Source organism: Ursus arctos, unplaced genomic scaffold (genome assembly GCF_023065955.2).
Source record: "Ursus arctos isolate Adak ecotype North America unplaced genomic scaffold, UrsArc2.0 scaffold_2, whole genome shotgun sequence".
Lineage (NCBI taxonomy): Eukaryota > Metazoa > Chordata > Mammalia > Carnivora > Ursidae > Ursus > Ursus arctos.
Window position 1 is genome coordinate 64,979,141 of NW_026622874.1, and position 18,142 is coordinate 64,997,282.

At 55.8% G+C, this 18,142-nt stretch overlaps 1 protein-coding gene across 5 annotated transcripts in view; it reads left to right on the forward strand.

The window, feature by feature from the left end:
- The window catches only part of KCNN3 (potassium calcium-activated channel subfamily N member 3), a 137,607-nt gene extending 123,012 nt beyond the window's left edge, over positions 1-14,595 (forward strand). For 4 of the 5 annotated variants that reach the window (XM_026485294.4, XM_044379093.3, XM_044379094.3 and 1 more), the window contains 3 exons: positions 1,317-1,444; positions 2,042-2,111; positions 6,487-14,595. In XM_026485294.4, coding sequence (XP_026341079.1) covers positions 1,317-1,444; positions 2,042-2,111; positions 6,487-6,777 — 489 coding nt within the window. In that variant the 3' untranslated portion in view covers positions 6,778-14,595. The remainder of the gene's footprint in view (positions 1-1,316; positions 1,445-2,041; positions 2,112-6,486) is intronic. The other variant, XM_026485295.4, reaches the window with a different exon arrangement.
- The last annotated feature ends 3,547 nt before the right edge of the window (positions 14,596-18,142 follow it).

Genomic DNA, 18,142 nt, shown 5'->3' on the forward strand with positions numbered 1-18,142 from the left:
CGGGGGGCTCCCATCCTCGCCGGGCGGGGACAGACCCGGCCTCCACTGCCTCCCTGGACAGTCTCCCTCTCCAGCGTCCGCTCACCACCACCTGCTTCCTGTCAGGGAAGCAGCACCAGAAGTGGGCAATGAGTCGTCGAAAGCCATTTTCACAGTGGATTTTTACCGAACAGAAAAGCAGTGTTTATGTCACTTAGACATTTCTGAGAAGACTTAGCTGTTCTTTTAAAAACATCACTTCAGCGCCAATGAAAAATACAATCCAGGCTCGGTAATAAATTTTTGAAACAGACACACATAAAAGTTATCAGCCTGCGCAACAGTGCTTCCCGGGCCTTCCCACACGCCTCCACATCTCGCCATGTCCCATCTGCCGTGTCGGCCGGAAGACACGGGCCTGTACTCCCCGGTTTCACTAAAATCTTTTCTGGCTGGTGACTCGGTTTCTTCTAGGCCGTCCGCCGGACTCCCAGGCCCCGGGCCTGTGGGCCTGGGCCAATCCACGCGGCTCACGGAAACGGGAACCGTTCATCAATGTTTAGCTCATGCCTAATAAGAACTGTTTCCTCTTGCTCTTGTCACTAATTGCCGAGGACGTCTGTGTTTGGATGAAAACTTTGTCCCCTGCCATCTGGATGCCGTCGATCCGTCCCAGCTCCGAAGAGAGCCGGCGAGATCCGCTGTTTCCATGCCAACCGAGGCTGGCGTCACGTGTCGGAGCGCGTGGCTGCGGAGACACCAGCCTTGGCCGGGACGCCGCGTTGGCTTCACACCTAAATCTCTTCACTGATTTTCAGACGCTGCTTTGCAATGATGTCAATTTCAAGCCACTTACATTTACGTGTAAAATTACAGTGTAAATGTTTTTGGCCATTTGGGAAAGGACATGATGGGCTTGCTCAGGCCTCTCGCTCCATTTGTGGGAAAGACGTTTCCTCAAAGAGGCCTTTTAAGAGCTCCAGCTGACAGGAAATCTGTTCGGTCTCTGAATCCAAGAGAGGTACCCTGTGCAGTGAGAGGAGATCTTAGTGGAGCGTGGAGCTCTGCTCCCCGCAGGGCGTCCCGGCCCCCACGTCTGGGGGACGCGGCCCAGGGGGCAGTCTGAAATAATTCAGAAACAGCTCTGGCCCGTCGGCCGCGTCCACAACCGGAGTCATAGGAGATGAGTCGTGACCCTCCTTTCTAAGAGCTCATGAATCAGATCTCTGCAGAACCGTGTCCTTATAAGGTAGATGGATTAGCCAACGCGAAAACCAGAGCGCGTGAAACTGGGAAAATGAACCTGAGGGTGGCGCGCCTTCTTTGTCTTTCCCCAGATCAAGAACGCGGCCGCCAACGTCCTCCGGGAAACGTGGCTGATCTACAAACACACGAAGCTGCTCAAGAAGATCGACCACGCCAAAGTCAGGAAGCACCAGCGCAAGTTCCTGCAGGCCATCCACCAGTGAGTAGCGGGCGCCTCCGTCCGCGCCTTCCGGACCGGGCACGCGGCAGACCCGTGCGCGGCACCCCAGCCGGGCCCAGGCCTTGTCTGTCCACGTGTCGCGCCCGCAGCTGGTGGGCCCCAGGCAGGTGGCTGTGGAGGGAGAAGAGTAAGAGCCGGTGGGGACGCCCTGTCCCCCTGACGACCCCCCACCACGTGGCACCCGGGAGTGGAGCCAACTGTGCCCAGCGCTCTCCAGAAGACAGGCACTTGAAAGTAGGGTGGAGAAGTAGCGATGAAGGGGGTCTGGGGAGGAGGGCATGCAGGTGGCACCAAGGCAGGGAGATGGCCTGAGGGTAGTGGGCGAGGAGGCGGAAGTCACTGCATGGAGATGAGATTCGCTCTCCTGGGGACCAGGGCAGCCTGTGATCGAGGCCCCCACGATCGAGGCCCTGTGATGGAGGTTCCCGTGATCGAGGCCCCATGATGGGGGCCCCGTGATCGAGGCCCCGTGATCGAGGCCCCCAGGCCGGGTCCCAGAGTCAGGTGCACTGATGCAGGCGGGGCTGAGCTGTCGTGGGCACTTGGAGAGTGTCGCTCTCACGACTCTTCCCCCAGGCTGAGGAGCGTCAAAATGGAGCAGAGGAAGCTGAGCGACCAAGCCAACACACTGGTGGACCTTTCCAAGGTGAGTGCGGAACCGGGCGCATTCTTAGGTGCCAGCACTTGGCCTCCCCCGTGTGGCTGCGAGGACCCGGCCACGTCCCAGCTACATGATGCAGGGCCAGGAGAGCAAGGACAGCGCCTCCTTGGGGAAGCACGTCCAGGCTGGAGTTCCTGACAGGAGTTCTGTGGCTGGAAAACCGGCTGTGGTTGCCGTGCGGCCGCGGGTCTGTCCGTACGCACAGTTCAGCAGCCTCCTCCTGACTGACGCGGCCGCACAGTGACACCCCAAGAATGAGCTCAGGCGTGCCTGGGGCCCACTTGGGGACATGGGGGCCACGCTGCCCGTCACTCAGTAACGACTGGCAATTCATCTTCTTGCCTCCTCTAATCCTTACAGACCCGCTTTTCTGGCCCCAAATTGTTGGGGGGTGGCGTTGTTTTACTTCTCAAGAGGCAGGCCCCCCACAGTGAGCATGAAAGTGCCAAGAAAGAGAGCCCTCCTGTGGGAGCCCAGGGCTTGACGCATTCTGACGCAGACCTGCGGTAAATCCCGTCAAGAAACTCCCTCCCCTCTGGCAAACCACAGAAAGGAAGAAGGGAAGGCCACGCTGCTGGCCGAGCCTGGTGGCTGCTTCCCCTCCGCAGCCCCTCCCCTCACGGCCCCTTGACAAAGATTATACGTCAAGTGTCCAGCCCAGGGCCAGGCTGGCAGAACATTCCAGCAGATGTCAGTTACCATAATGGAACGTTCTCTGGCTGAGCCAGAGGCTCTCCCTCAGGGGAATTAGCACCCTTTGAAAAGAGGCACAATCAGGGAAATTGCTGGCTGCCAGGCCACGTGCGGGCGCCTTTTGAATGAAGGGATCAAGCCCAAGCAGGGGCCTCCCCAGCTGGGGGCAGGGAGGGGCGGTTGGGGGCTGCGGGAGGGGAAGGCGAGGTCACACAGGTGGGGAGGCCGTGAGGCCTGTGTGCTGGGGGCCCGGCACTGCCGTGGAGCCAGGGCCCCAGAGCCTGGACATGGGGGGACAGAAGGGGACACTGGACTGCAGGAGGAAACCCCCAGGGTCTTGGGCACGGCGATAACACCCTTGGGTATCAGGAAGCACTAGAAGTGGGTTTACAAATGGAGGCGTTTCCTACAATGACAGAAAGAAGCCTCATTCTGGGCAGGGCCTCAGAGCGCCTGGCCAGACTCAAGGGAGGGGCCACGGAGAACGGGCCACAGACAGCCCTCATGTCCCGGGAACCCTCCCCCTCTCCCTGCTCTCCTGTGCAAGAGCCTGCTTCAGGTCTGTCCCCTGCTGTCCCCTCTCCACTGTGACTTCTGTCTCCGGGCAGACCGAGGCGCCCCCGTCCAGAGAGCAGATGCTCTCGCTGTGGCCACAGGCGAGGACGCCTTGGTCTCCTGGTGATCTTAGCTCTAAACTCTCGGGGATGAGGTGACTGGCTCGGACCGGCCAGCTGTGGCCAGGAAGAGGCTCGTGCAGGGCGAACCTGGCTGGGGACCCACCCAGCACGATGCGGGAATATTCAGCCCCATGCCATGCCCCCAGACTTTCTCCTACAAGCAGCGGGCTCTCCTGCCTCCCCCTCACCTGGCAGGACACACTGTCGCTGATGTTCTCCTGGGAACATCAGACAAACGGACTTTCAAGCCTGCGTTGGTTCAGTATGGCCACAGCGCCTCACAGAGACGCAGCCCGTGAAGAGCAGGCTGAAGGAACAACTCTGTGAATCACGTGGGCAAAGAAGCCCCATCAGTAACCTGCAGCGAGTCACCTGGAAGGAGCGGTGTGCAGGGAAGGGCGAAGGGGGCCTCTGCAGGGCTGCCGTGGGGACAGGTGCGAGCCCAGGAGGGGGTCAGCCGCTCAGCGTATTTGGGTCCATATGCCCGCCCAACCGCACCCCTGCACCTCGTCCCCAGGCAGTGGAGCAGAGGACACATGCTGCATCCTCCCAGCTCGCCACCTTCCCACCCCTGCTCTTGGGTCCTCGCTAGATGAAGAAAATGGCACGTGGCGTCCAAATATTATTTGCTAGATTGAAAGGCGACCTTATAGGCTGGCATTGCTGGGAGGACTTCGTCTGTTTGCTGGCTTCGATTTCTGTCTGTAATTCCCAGCATCTGAGGATCCGGTGAGACGGTACCTGTGAAAGTGCTTTGTAAACGCATGGGGTTTTGGGATGGTAGTTCTCCTTGTGAATACAGATGAGGAAGGAACAGAGTAGCCGCCCTGAGGTCGGGCAGCTGGCCAGCGGCCGCCGGGGTGCCGAGACCCAGGGGCCCGGGCCCTGTCCAGGCAAATGAGTGGTCTGGACATTCCGGGAACCTTGTGCCCCTCGACGGAAGTCCTGGATTGTTAATTAGTGAAGGCAACACGTTTCCTTCCGAAGTCTGGCCTCCCCCCCGCCCCCCCGGGGCGTCCTGCGCTCCCAGGCAGAGCTGCCTTTCTCCCACCTCGGCAAGGCCCCTTCCCCGCCCCCTCTCCAGCTCTCATACTTCACCACCTCCCTTTGCTCTGCTTTTCCCTCTCACCTTGATCCCTACTCCCGTGGCCGTGGCTCCAGGGTTTTCTGTGTCTCGCTGCAGTAACTTGGAGTTTCAGGCAAACAGGATGAGGATGTTACCGGCACAGGACCAGATGCCCCAAGGGCCACGTTACCTGGGAGGGGCAGGGGGGCACGGAGCAATGGCCACGGCAGCCACAGGGACGGGGAGCCATAGGGGCTGAGGGCTCGCACCAGGGGCTGAGGGCTCGCACAGCGGTCACTTGTTAATTTACAGAGAAGTGTAGCTGTCACATAGGTGAGCTTTCCTGGGGCCAACTCAGGAAACCAAAGTACAATCAGAAAGTGGCCTGACGAGGGAGGCATGAGAGCCACGGGACGGGACTGGGAGGGCACCCGTGGGAGGTACGGGTTGGAGCTCAGGTGGCTCGACGCCATTAAAGGAGCCGGATTTGAGGGGCATAGGTGGGCTCGGTGGGGCTTTGTGCTGGGGCGGTGGGGGGCGCCCAGGTCTGTGGTGGGGTGGCGGGAGGGAATGGCGCCCGGGCCTGAGCCCCCGCTGTCAGCTCTCCTCTGACCCACTTTTATGACTTCACTCTCAGAAGGCAAGTGTATTGCTACTTTTAAGTTCCATTTGTGTTTCAGCTCCCTGGGGCTCCCCCGTTTGGCCCCCGTGTCTTGGCCTCACGCAGGGCTCACTCGCAGGCAGTCCCGGGCTGGGGCCATCGGGCTTTCCCTTCCTTTCCTTCAGCCACACAGGTCTCGTTGGTAAACACTGAGAACCCTTCTAGGTACCTGGCCATGATCCATGGTGTGACGCGTCTGTCCCCATCAGTGGAATTCCCATGTTGGGCCAAGGATGGCAGGGGCCCACGCCAGCCTCACTCATCCGTTTGCTCTACTGACATCTTTCAGGGGCAGCCTTGCACAGCAGACCCTCTCCAGGCGTGTTGATGTATGTTTGTGTGTCTGTTAGCTGATCTCCTACAAGCCAGGTGCACACAGCAGGCAAAGCTCACTGCCCTGAAGGAGGGAGGGTCCCTCCCAGTGGGTGCCGGCAGACCACCCCGGAGCAGCAGAATTCGCTAGTGCAACAGAGGGCGGGAGAAAAGGGGGAGGCTGAGCAAGTTAGCAGGATCAGGAGTGGGGGTGGGGTGCGGCGTTAAGCAGGGCACGGGAGATGGGGCAGGTCGCCGGGACACGGGGAGACAGCAGTGAGGCGGGAGGTTTACTGGGGGGCCCATTCGGGAGCAAAGGAGACGGGACAGGGCGGAGGGGGCAGTCTGGACCTAGACAGATGGACAAAGGCCTCAGCGGCCCATGGGAGCTCTGGGGGTGGACTGGCCCTGCGGGGATGTCCCAGATGGGGCAGCAGCCCTCCTCGAGGACCAGGCAGTGAGGAGGGGCCGTGACCCCAACCCCATGGGGCAGCTCCTTGTGGCTGTGAACCAGGCCAGTGATGAGTCCCGGCGTCCACCATCTCTTCTGGCTGCTGTGCTGAAAACCGCACGGAAGCAATAGTGCCATGACCATGTGTGGTTATTACTCACTCCTATTTTATAAGGAAACCAAGGTCCAGACTCGTACTTGAACTGTGGACGGTGCCTTCTCTTTGACGCTGAGTCTCGTGCAGCCTCTGAGCCGAGAGCTCGGGTCAGCAAGGACATGAGGACCGGCCGAGACTCGCCCGCCTTCCTCCCCATGACGCGTGTTTCCTGGTGGGTTGTTGCCGGCCCCCTGCCCCCACTGCAGTTGCAGGTTCCGGCCTGCACCTCCAGGCCCTCTCCCGGTGGGCCGGCCCGGACGCGCTGGTGCGGACGTGCTCCCCGCGTTTCACTTTTCCTGTTGCGGGCCCTGCGATGACCTGCAGTGTCCGTCTGTCCGTACAGATGCAGAACATCATGTACGACCTGATCACAGAGCTCAACGATCGGAGCGAGGACCTGGAGAAGCAGATCGGCAGCCTGGAGTCCAAGCTGGAACACCTGGCCGCGGGCTTCAGCTCCCTGCCCCTCCTCATCGCCGATGCCCTGCGCCAGCAGCAGCAGCTCCTGTCCGCCCTCGCCGAGGCCCGGGGCGGTGCCGCGGGCACCACCCACACGCCCCCAGCCTCCGACAGCCCCCTCGGGGTCAGCTCCACCTCCTTCCCGACCCCGTACACAAGTTCAAGCAGTTGCTAAATTAACCCCCACTCCAGAAGCATTACCCATAGGTCTTAAGATGCAAATCAACTCTCTCCTGGTCACTTTGCCATCAAGGACCCATCGGACCAGGGACCGTAACGAGGAGAGACCGAGCTAATTACCCAAGTCGTGTTCCTTCAGTGCGTGTTCGATATGCCTTGAAACCAGAAATCTAATCTCTGTTTAGGTGCCTCTACTTGGGAGCAGGAAGAGGAGGTGACGGACGTGGCGCCCCCGGCAGCGCCCTTGCGGCAGACCTGGTGCAGAGCAGAAACCCACGCTCCATCTCAGGTCTCACGTGGGGGGCGGGGTGGGGGGCAGGTGCACCGAAGCAGCCAACACAGAAGGAGCCCAGAAGAGGGTCCCACGGGGGTGGCGTCGGGCTTGGGCGGGGGTTCCTCACCACTGGGGTCCTGAGCACGCCCCTCTCCATGCCTTTGGTCTCAGGAAGCCTCTGGAAGACAAAAGGCAAGGAGAGTTACCACAACTTGCCAAAACAGACGTTCTTTCTTCCCGTACCTTAACCAGTCATAAAACCCAATTTAGACTAAAAAAAAAAAAAAAAAAAAAAAAGACAAATAAAAAGCCAGATATTCCTGTGTGTTTGCCAGTGTGTGCACGCACACACCCCACATTCAGCACCGGCCTTTCCTTGTGTGAGCTTGACCCAAACAGAAAGGGAGCTGGTACCTTACCCTGCACACAGTAGGCACTAAATGCGTGTGGGCTTGGTGTGAATCTGAATGTGGGTGCTTTCAGCTCAGGTAGATTGCCGGGGTTGGGGACGCTCTGAGCTTCGCTGGAGATGCGGCCCCTTCAGACCCGATACCGGTGCCCACCCTGGACACGCTCCACCCGCACTTGGTTTGAGATGAACGCCGAGCCACACTTGCTGGCCTTCTGGAGAGAGAGGCAGGCTTCTAAGAATAACAGCCTGTGCAGAGTATTCTCCTGTCCAAACCGCGGTGTTCCGGGGGAGCAGGTGCCGCGTGGGTGCAGGCGGGGCGGGGCGGGGCGTGCGCACAGGTGTGCCGTGAGGAGGGGCTGGTCCGGGGCTCCGCTCAGCCCGCTTAACCAGCGGCGGTGCTCCCGCCCCGGCTGTGAGGAGTGCAGCGGGGTCCAGCGCCTCCCCGCAGAGCTGCGGAGCAGGCGCCCGCGGTGGGGAGCGGCCCGGGTGGCCCCTTCTCCCCGACCTGAGACCTCCTGAGGGAGAGTCTGAGAACGAAGGAGCCCTTCGGGAGCTTGTGGGTAAGGTGAGGTGGCGTGGATGGGTCAGCAGCCGTTCCCGCTGTGCCATACTGATCTTGGTGCAAACACTGTTCGCCTTTGTCTCGAACTCCCAGAACTTGAGAAACACCCAGATTCGCGCAGTGACCGGCATGGGGGGGAGGCACGTGGGCGCCATCTTTCATTGCTCTGAGTGTGGCCGCCGGCCACACCCGTGTGCTTCCTCGCTCTTCTCAGTGTGCGGCCTTTGGCTGCAGCTGGTGGGGACTTAGACGAGACTGTGGAAGGTTTCATCTGGTTCGGGTGACGCGTCCGGTGTTGTCTGTGTGTGGTGGTTCTGCGGGCCTTCCCTGTGCACGGGACATTGTCGCTTCCCTGACGTCAGAGCTGGGACAGGTCTTCTGGGGATGAGGGGACCACTAGACGGCCAGAGGTGGATGACCCTAGAGCCCAGCTAGTAGTCCAAGAAGATCTGGTCTCTTGCTAAACTTCCTCTTTTATCTGTTTTCACTGCTGTTGTTCCCCACACGGTCTTGTTTCGTCTCGGTGACTCCTGGGAACATTGCCATTGGCTGCTTTGCAGATGCCACACTTGCTGCTGACTCTTTATTTTTTTTACTTGTTCTTTTAACTATTGATTATCTGAAAGATCACCCTCCTTTTTTATGTCCCAAGAATGGTGCTCCCGTCTCAGTGACAGTGCAGCCAACCCGATAAACAGATGTGCACGCAGATGAGATGACCGTGCAGTGTCTTTGTGGCCAGAGTTCTGTCTTACAAGGTGGAGACCACAGACAGGTCGTCCTGCACATGCCAACCCTGGTCACTGACCCCCAGCCCCCCCATTCCCTCTTGTGCACCCTTCCGTTCCGCTGTAACCGTGACGTGTGTGTCCACACGTGTGCACACACTGACACATAGAGGGATTTAGTCTTAACCTCAAGTAAACGACATGCAAGATGGCCCTGCCACCCCCCCCCCATTGACCCGCCCAGGTCTGTGGATAATTCTGTAACCCCTCATTCATGCTATGCACCTAAGTGAACCCCAAAGACTGGGCGAGCAGCCCTGGTAAAGGGGGGGCTGGAATGCTGTCCAGCAGCAGTGGCCACTGGCGTCCCAGGAACATGTGGACATTTGTGGCACGACTTGGCCTATCGGTAGTGCAATAGTGGGGTGTGGTTTCTTTCCTTGGCAAAAGAATACTTAATCTTCAAAAAACGGTGATCATATCTGCTTCTTGATCTTGCGGTGGTGACTGGGAGGCTGCTTCCCTGTACCAGTGTTTCAGCTCTACGTGGGGAAGTTACCCAGGCTCCTGTGAGTGCAGTCAACCCCGACGACCTCAGTATTGATTACCCGAAGTGTAGACCCCTCCAGGTTTTCTCCCTACGGCCCATCCTTCAGCTAATTCCGCTGTGCCTCAGCATCGCAGTCAGATGGGAAAAGGCGGCAGGTGCCTTCTTGTTCCTTATTCTCAGATCTGGTGGTGGAGGTGGTTTCATTAGCTACTCGAGCATTGGCCATCTGTAAAAACTATTCATTACAATAGCCTCACTCTAATACTGAACCGACTTGAGTTCTGCCCAGTCCTGAGGGCTGACCCAGTGGCAGAACCCCGCTATGACTTTTCTGATAACTTAGTGACAGGTAGAATACCCTAATAGTCCCCGAAATATCTAGACACTTGAATAAAAACTACAGAGCCACCCCTCACCACGTAAGCCATACTCTAGCCTCACGTACTGTAAAGCCAGGGATGTACTGTGATACTTAAGACCACTGGTCTCCGTGGGATTTCAGGACGTAGCATCAGTTGGTAAACTATACCAGACTGGGGACTCCCTCCTCCTTAGACCGAAGTCCCAATACAAATCTGCACCTTTGGGTCGAAGGCCACGTCTGTCTGACCATCATCAATAAATTGTCATGAAGTGTCTGAACTGCTCTCGCCCTGCTCCTAATATGCAGCTTCATGCCAGCACATCTCTAAGAACGCTTCGTGCAATGCCGGGGAGCAAGAGGGTGATGCCCTGGGGCACTGCTGACCCCTGGCCTCAGCAGGTGCTGGTGACATAGCAGCAAGTTCATCCAGCAGGAGGCACGGAGGACCCAGGCGCCAGCAAATTCCCAGCGAGCACCTGCTGCTCTCTTTATTTATTAGAGGCCGGGAAGGAGCAGCAGTGAAGAAATCAGGTTGTCATGTGTTTGAGGATTTCCCCCTTAGATTTCCAGTGATTTCCATGTGAGTAAAGGAAGGAAAAAGGAAGGAAGTTAGAGACACAGAATCGAGTAAATAAGCTCTAAGGCTGACCCACATCTTTGGCCAATTAGTGTAACCGCCTCATACCTCAGTTTCTCCGTGCGTAGAATGAAGACGACAGTTAATGTCCTTGCAGTCAACAGCAGCCAGACGGCGTTCCCGTCCCACACCCTGGGGTAGTGCATCGGAATGTCCTCAACAGTTACCACAAAGTGATTATTCCGTGTCAGCTACGTAGCGAACGCAGCAGGGAGAAATGCGGGACTGGCACATAGGACCGCTCTCCTCCTTTAGGGTGCCCCTCCCCCAACAGCGCACCCCAAATTAGGAATCAGTGTTTCATCCCAGAACAAATGGTGTTACTCTCACAACCGAGACACTAGGGAGTCATCGCACCACCAGTAGCTTCCTGCTCTTTAAGTTACTGCTTTTAAACCCCCAGATGCGTCCCCAGTTCTAGAGTCTTTCTACTTCCCTGAAAGTTGTTTCAAAGCAGAGTAAGGATCCGTTAGTGGCCGCCGTGCCGCCCCCGTGGACTCGGCGGCAGCACTGGGTTTCAGTACCTTAGACAGCCGTCTGGGGGGGTCTCCCGGTCGGCGTGGGGCAGCCCCCCACCCTAGTCGGCCAGCATGGCCATGCCCTGGACACTATCCCTTCTTCCTCTGCTGCTGCCAAAGTAAGCGTGGAGTGGGAATGGGGCCATCGATGCCACCAAGAAGGGGTGTCCCAGGGACTGCGGCGTGGACTGCCGGCCCCTGTCGGTGAGTATAGGTGAGTGCCCGTCGTCCGGAAGGCTTGCGCCAGGCTGCGTGAGTAGACGTTAACATTAAACTCCTGTCAGACAAGTCATGTGTAGGTTTTGCACCGAAATAGACGGAAGCTTCTTCCGGAGCACTCAGTGCAGTGCTGTACAGACGTGCACAGGTCGAGAAAACCGGAAGCTGTGATCTGTGTTTCTCACACCAGTACTGGAAACGCCCAGACATGAACTGGAGTCCCTTCTGAGCAAAACCATTATCAAAGCTTCAACGTACGACCTCCGAATCTAGGTGCCAAGTGCTGTACTGACAGTTGTTTACACGCCTGAGAAGCGCATTCTGGAAGCTGTGCCGTGGGCTTGGACCGTGTGTTCAAACAAAAGGAATGTTGTGACCAACCAAGCTGATGGAGGAAAAGCACAAAATTCAACACCAACCCGTAGTTAGGATCCCAAAGAAATGCTGAATTTATAGCCAAAAAAAAAAAAAAAAAAAAAAAGAAAGAAAAAGAAATCAGTGACAAATCAAATACAAATCTGCCTGGAACAGCCAACGTGCAGGTTCCCAGGGGAAGGACAGGACATCGATGACATTCTCCAGCTGTGTCACAGGGTCTCAACCAGGACTGATCCAACTTCATCAGACATTTTAGCAGCCCGACGACTCACTTTGGTCCCAGACTCCACGTTCTGCGCCGAGCAGAAGAGAACAACAGGAGAGAGAGCACATTTCCATGGTGAACTCGTAAACTGAAGTGTGTGTGTTCAGAACCATGTGAGCTTCGATGTGAATTTGCGTCTTGCCTCTGGACTGCTTGCTATTTTTTAATGATAGGAGAAAGCATAACAGTTTATTTTAAATATGAAATATATTGCTATATTATAAAATATATTGTAACTTTCACTGAACATTTTGTATCCAGCTAGTCCCGCGCAGGCCCAGTGCCGCCTGCTCTCCGACGGCTGTTTCTGAGTACATATCACCGCGCGGCTGCGGACGCCCAGACCCAGGGGCTCAGCTCCACAGCTGCCGTATTCTAATTCCCTAGACCTGCCCGTTAGAGACTAAAGAACCTTGTTCCCAACGTAGCAGAGTACTTGTACCCGGAACTCTGTCAAGCCATTTCAGAGGAGATTTTAAAGCCATGGCTCCCTTAGTGGCTGCCGAGCCATTTAATCCGTGTGCAGCTTCTTCCCGTGCAAACGCCAAGGCCCCGTTAGGCAAGCGATAGGAGCCTCAAACTGAGCCGCCCGGTTTCTCTTTGGGAATGTCAGACTTGGGCATAAGGAAGAGCCTTGTTCTCCTGTGACACAAGACTCAAAGTTCTAGGCCCTAGGCGTTTGTCTCTGCCAGAGTCAAACCAGAATGGGAGCCTCACTTATGCAGGCCCAGGGAGTGAGACCCCAGGGTGCGAATGAGCTCTTCTCAGCTGGCGGGACCCTGGAGGAAGCAGGCTTGCCCGTGTTTATCCACCACTTAGAGGGGAGCACAGCTCCTGGGCGAGTGAGGGAGGCAACAGGACACGCACAGCAAGACCCAGCAAGGTGCTGGGCTTCCCTTTCTGCTGCCTTAGCAGGGAGGAAAGGAACTTCCGCCAAGGTGTTGCCTTCAGTGGCAGAATTGGGGGAAGTTCTCTGCTTGAGCGACTCATGCACTCCATTCCCTCCTTGTCGGAATTGCAGTTTTGCAGTTGAGACGCATGTAGAATTTCTCACTTCCCTCCTCTGAATGACAGAGGGACTATTTCTAGATGAAAACAGGATGTGTTTCGTTACAGAACAAAGGTTTTCTAGAATCGGTGGTCCCCTTGTGTGTCAGCATCACCATGGGCTGATATTGCTCGGGTGGAAACCTGGGAGCATCAGGGCACCTGAGCTTGTGTTCTCAAACCGGGAAGTCACACGGCTGGACTGAGAGAGCAAGACAACAGGCTTTCTCCCGGGGAGGGCTGGGATCCTGTCGAACTCTGGTACTGGTTACTCTGAAGGAGAAATACGCGGACACCCAGCTCCGGTCTGCCTGTGTAGCTGGGAGCTCAGTTGCACACACAGTTTACTTTTATTGAACCAAGTGCTCTCAGCGTCTGCTAGTCCCCAATTACATGTGAGGCTGGGTTCCATTAAAGCCATCAGAACTCCAGGCCACCTGTTTTTAGCAGGTTACTCACTCGCTTGTAATGGAAATTAGTTTATGCTCAATTTTATAATTAACCGATGAATGTACTGGTGGTAATTGATTTGTCTCCTAATACTTTTCTGCTACAAAATAGAACTGTCTCCTTTGGCTTTTTCTTCCAGCACTTCTCAGACTAAGAACTTTTTCATTTATAGAGAGCAAATATATTCAGATTTTCCCCTCGAAGTCATTATTCAGTCTAGATCAGAAAACCAGTGCAAATTCCTGATTTGGGGAAAGCAGACCTCTCGATGGTGGTTCAGATAAATGGCCATACACTAACCCTTGCTATTTGAAGTGTGGTCTACAGACCAGCAGCGTCAGCGTCACCTGGGAACTTAGAAATGCAGACTCTTGGGCCCCATGCCAGACCTGCTTAATCCAATTGGCATTTTAACAAGATCCCCAAGTGATCTGTATACACATTAAATATTGAAAAGCTCTGGCCTCACCACACAGCAATGGTAACCAACGTCATTAATAGCTGGAAAATTAAACCATTTGTTCTTTGACCCTCAGTTACAGAATTACTTGATGAAGTAAAGTCCTGTATGACCACAAGATAAGAACAAATGCACCTTAACATTTCCATTCGAGGTCATAGAACATGGCTGGTGTACAAAGGGGGCAGCCTTTTTCCAGTCTAATTTTTAAAAAGCTTGCTTTGTAGCCTTGGGCTGCTTCAAACTCCCCTTTTTAGGTTTCTGGGTTTAGCCTATGCTGGCAGGGCCATCGGAATATCAGGCGGCCCCCCAGGCAGGTCCCCCTGGAAGGGTACCCAGTCCCTGCTTGGCACAGGACAGAAATAGCAGCATCTGGGCTCCTTCCTTGAGAAATTCAGCATCCCCCCAATGAGGACTCGCCTCCCGAGGAAAATTAGCAAGAGAAGTTCGTTTAACCATCTAGAGACATTCCTAATCTCTTTTCAAACCAGTCCTCTTAAGCATGACCCCAACCAGGGACACTCCAAGGTGAGCAAGGAAGAATGTGGATTGTGATATTGGCACCACAAATCGATATGTACCCAGAAACAGTTATGTTCTAAATTAATGGCTTTAACCTGTTCATTGTAAAAAGTGCCTTGGACTTCGATCTAAAGAGGTCAGTATAAATATGTGTGTGTGTGTGACATATGTAGGCAAATATTTACATATTTATACATCCGCAGGTGCACACACATGTACCCACATTCATATGCTGTGTACATACACATATATAAACGCTTCATGATATGTCCTATTGCTATTCGCACTCCATTTATTTTGTCTGGTCTTATGTTATTTGTTTAGTGACACCTTTACATAGAGAGGTTCTATTCAGGACATTGATGTATTTTTTTGTTTGTTTTTTTACTTTTTATTAAAAAGGTAAAGGATATTAAAAAAAAAAAAAGTCAAGTGCCTGAAGGTTTTGAATGGAATTGTGGTAAATTTTCTCAGGTCACCAAAGAGGAAACTGATCTTTCCTTTGGAAAATACTTCTCTGCTGCAGTGACTATTGTTTTCCCTCAGTGGGAGCTGATAAATACCACCGGTTACAGTGACGAAGTAATTTTGTTGTGATTCACTCTGTGGTCTCCATAAAGCAACAGCAACAATTGCTCGGGCCAGTGCCCAGTCTTCTTCACGCATCAGTGTCAGAAGGGCTTGGTCTTTACGTGCTGTGCACAGCGTGGGCATTAGGCTGACTAAATTGTAGGGGCAGGGTTTTGACCAGTTCTAAATAATGTGTGTTTTCAATGCCCGCACAGAAGGACATGTGGGAAGTTCCTTCCTCAGTTAGGTGGGAAGCTGTCCTAGAGGTGGGCACAGGGGTCCTAGGGAACTTTCTAGGCTCCTGTGCACTGTCTTTCTACAATAAACCAACCATCTGGACCAATCAGCTTCTCTACCTTAGCTAAAGGTCTTGTCTTTCCACAGTGTAACAGCTTGTAAGGGACCAACCTCCCTGGTTAGAAGCCCCCAGGGATCAAGGGAGAATCTCCAGGTTGCCATTGCTCTGCTCGTGTGCTCAAGGAGTCATTTTACTTTTTTAAGCCAACAAAATCTCTCCGGCTCTCTGCCCAGGTGATGACAGCCTCATGACAGCCAGGGCCACCCCAAAGAGGTGATGTCCCATTCACAGCAGCAATCAGAAGAGACATCACAATGGCAGAGGGAACCAGAAAGACAAAGGGTCTCTGCAGCTACCCCCACAGCTATCCCCACAGGTGCTCCCACAGCTGCCCCCACCGCTGTCCCCACAGCTGCCCCCACAGCTCTCCCCACAGATGCCCCCACACTGTCCCCACAGCTGCCCCCACCGCTGTCCCCACAGATGCCCCCACAGCTCTCCCCACAGATGCCCCCACAGCTGTCCTCACAGCTCTCTTCACAGCTCTCCCCACAGATGCCCCCACAGCTGTCCCCACAGATGCCCCCACAGATGCCCCCACAGCTGTCCCCACAGATGCCCCCACAGCTGCCCCCACAGCTCTCCCCACAGATGCCCCCACAGCTCTCCCCACAGATGCCCCGACAGATGCCCCCACAGCTGTCCCCACAGATGCCCCCACAGCTGTCCCCACAGATGCTCCCACAGCTGTCCTCACAGCTGTCCCCACAGATGCCCCCTCAATGGTTAGTTGCCACCGTGAAGTGTACGACAAGTACCCCTCCCGGTGCCCGCTGGGAGCCCGGGCTGCAGAGAACTGGCTGTGAGGCAGCTGTGGGCCCCGCGGAGACCAGGCCCGGGTGCGGAGCGCTGCGAGCGGCGGGAAGGTGCAGGCTCCGAGCCCCGGGCGGGAGAGCGCCGTCGGGGCCGGGCTGAGTCTGTGGCCCCAGCGCTTCCCGCCGCCCAGGAGGCCGGGAACGGGGCACTGGGAACGTCCCCGCGGGCCCGCTGCGATGTGACGCACGAGCTAAGCACCGGGGAGCGGACTCAAGCCGGCGCCGGGCGCCTCGGTCGCGTCTTCTTCCTGCCCCAGGACGACAGCTGTGAAAACAGGGATTTGTAAAGGAGGAAATCTTAATTTAGGTCGGAAGAGCGCCGCCTGGAAAAGGCTGCCTCTTCAAGGCCAGGATTGCCCTGGTGTTGACGGAGGCGCCTGACTCAGGAGAGCGCCCCCCGCCCCCCGCGGCCTGTAGACACCCCGGCTCCACCGCCTGCGTGCACAGGGGGCCCGGCAGGTCCGGCAGGTCCGCGCCTCGCTCGTTCCACAGAGGTGAGCAGGGATTTCAACCTTGGCTTCACGCTGGAATCCACCCCCCTCCCAGAGCCTTCTGGAAACATCAAGGTCAGTGCCCCTGGCCCCTGGCGCTTGAGAAGGCAGAGTCGGGGGGCTGCCTGGGCATTGCCCTGAAGCCCCCCGGCGGTCCTAAGAGGCACCCAGCGTTGAGCACTGACCAGGGCCTGCTGACGTGAGAGCCCCAGCACCCAGCCTGGCCAGTGCTCCCGGGATCAAGGAGCTCTGGGGTGAGATTCGTATACAGACCGGGGTCTGCTTGCAGCTCTGCTCCTTCTCAGTTCCGCTCACGTCTCTTCCGTTCCGGCCCCTCGAGCCTCTGCTAGTTTGGCCTTCGGGCCCTGCAAGGCTGCCAGCTGCCTGTGGGCCCGGCTGCCCCGCCTCCGGCTTCCTCCGGGCACAGTCTGTCCGGGTGGGGTCTCTCCTGGGCCTCCGCCGGGCAGGGCCACCCCGACATTTTCATTAGGCTGAAAAGGTTACGATTAAAAGTAACAGCCTTGCTGGCAGGTGTCTCACTAGACCAAACACGAAAATAGGGTAACCCGCCATGTTATACTCTTCGATCTCTTCCTAACTGCGTTTAACCATTAAATAAAACGTTGTCTTCTGTCTGAACGAAAACTTGACGCAGTGTTACATTATCATAGCTGTGAAAGCTGGAAACTCAAAGTGGGGCAGTTCCCCAATGTAGACGATGCTGTGACATCCCGGACCCTCTGAGTAAGGCTGCCCCCTTCCGGTCAGACGAAAGCACAGCAACCTGGGGGACAGGAGACCCCTGGCTCCTCTGGGAAAGGCTCCTTCGTGCACGTCACACCCCTTACCTTCCATAGAGGAAGTGGAGAGAAGTGACTTGCCCAAAACCAAACAGAGAATTAGGGCAGAAACTGCACCGGCACTTTGCCACGCCTCGTGAGTGCTTCTGGGCCGCGAGCGGGCCGAGGGCAGCCCGGCGCCTCGCCACTGCCCGACTTGGCTTCACCTCAGAGTCAGTACTGATCGTGCAAATGTCAGATACAAATACGAGGCCGCTGCGTCCCCCCTGCACATGTTTACAGCACACACACACACACACACACACACACACCCATCGTCCGGCTCCTGGAAGCAAGGGTACGCACCTCGCTACCGGCTACATTCACTCATCACGTAGTGTATGCTCCGGAAGCGCTGAGCATCTTCGAATTTGTCTGCCTTTAGTTTAAGAGTTTAGAGCTAATACTTGCAAATCTGCAAGAACCCCCGCTGCCTAGGAAACATTAAAGGAGGTTATTAAAATGATGCAATTCTATATCCAGCATTACAGTGGATTATGCTGATGGTGGTCCGAGTCATCCGTCTTCAGTGCCGTCCGTCCTGCAGACAGCACATGAAGATCAACCAGAATTAGCTTAATCGGTTTGTTTTCAGCATGAATTTACACTTTATTTTTTCTAGGGAAAAGTCACACCTAATAGCATCTCTCTCTTTTTTAAGTAGGCGCCACGCCCAGCATGAAACCCAGTGTGGGGCTTGAACTCACAACCCTGAGATCAAGACCTGAGTGGAGATCAAGAGTCCAATGCTTAACCAGCTGAGCCACGCAGGTGCCCCATGCGTCTCTTGAAATGCAATCCTGTCCCCTGGAAAACCAAAGGTTGGAAACATGAATGTAATCTATGGGCGATGTCCTCTTACTAAAGCCTCTTTCCAAACCTATTCTGCCTCATGCTCTCC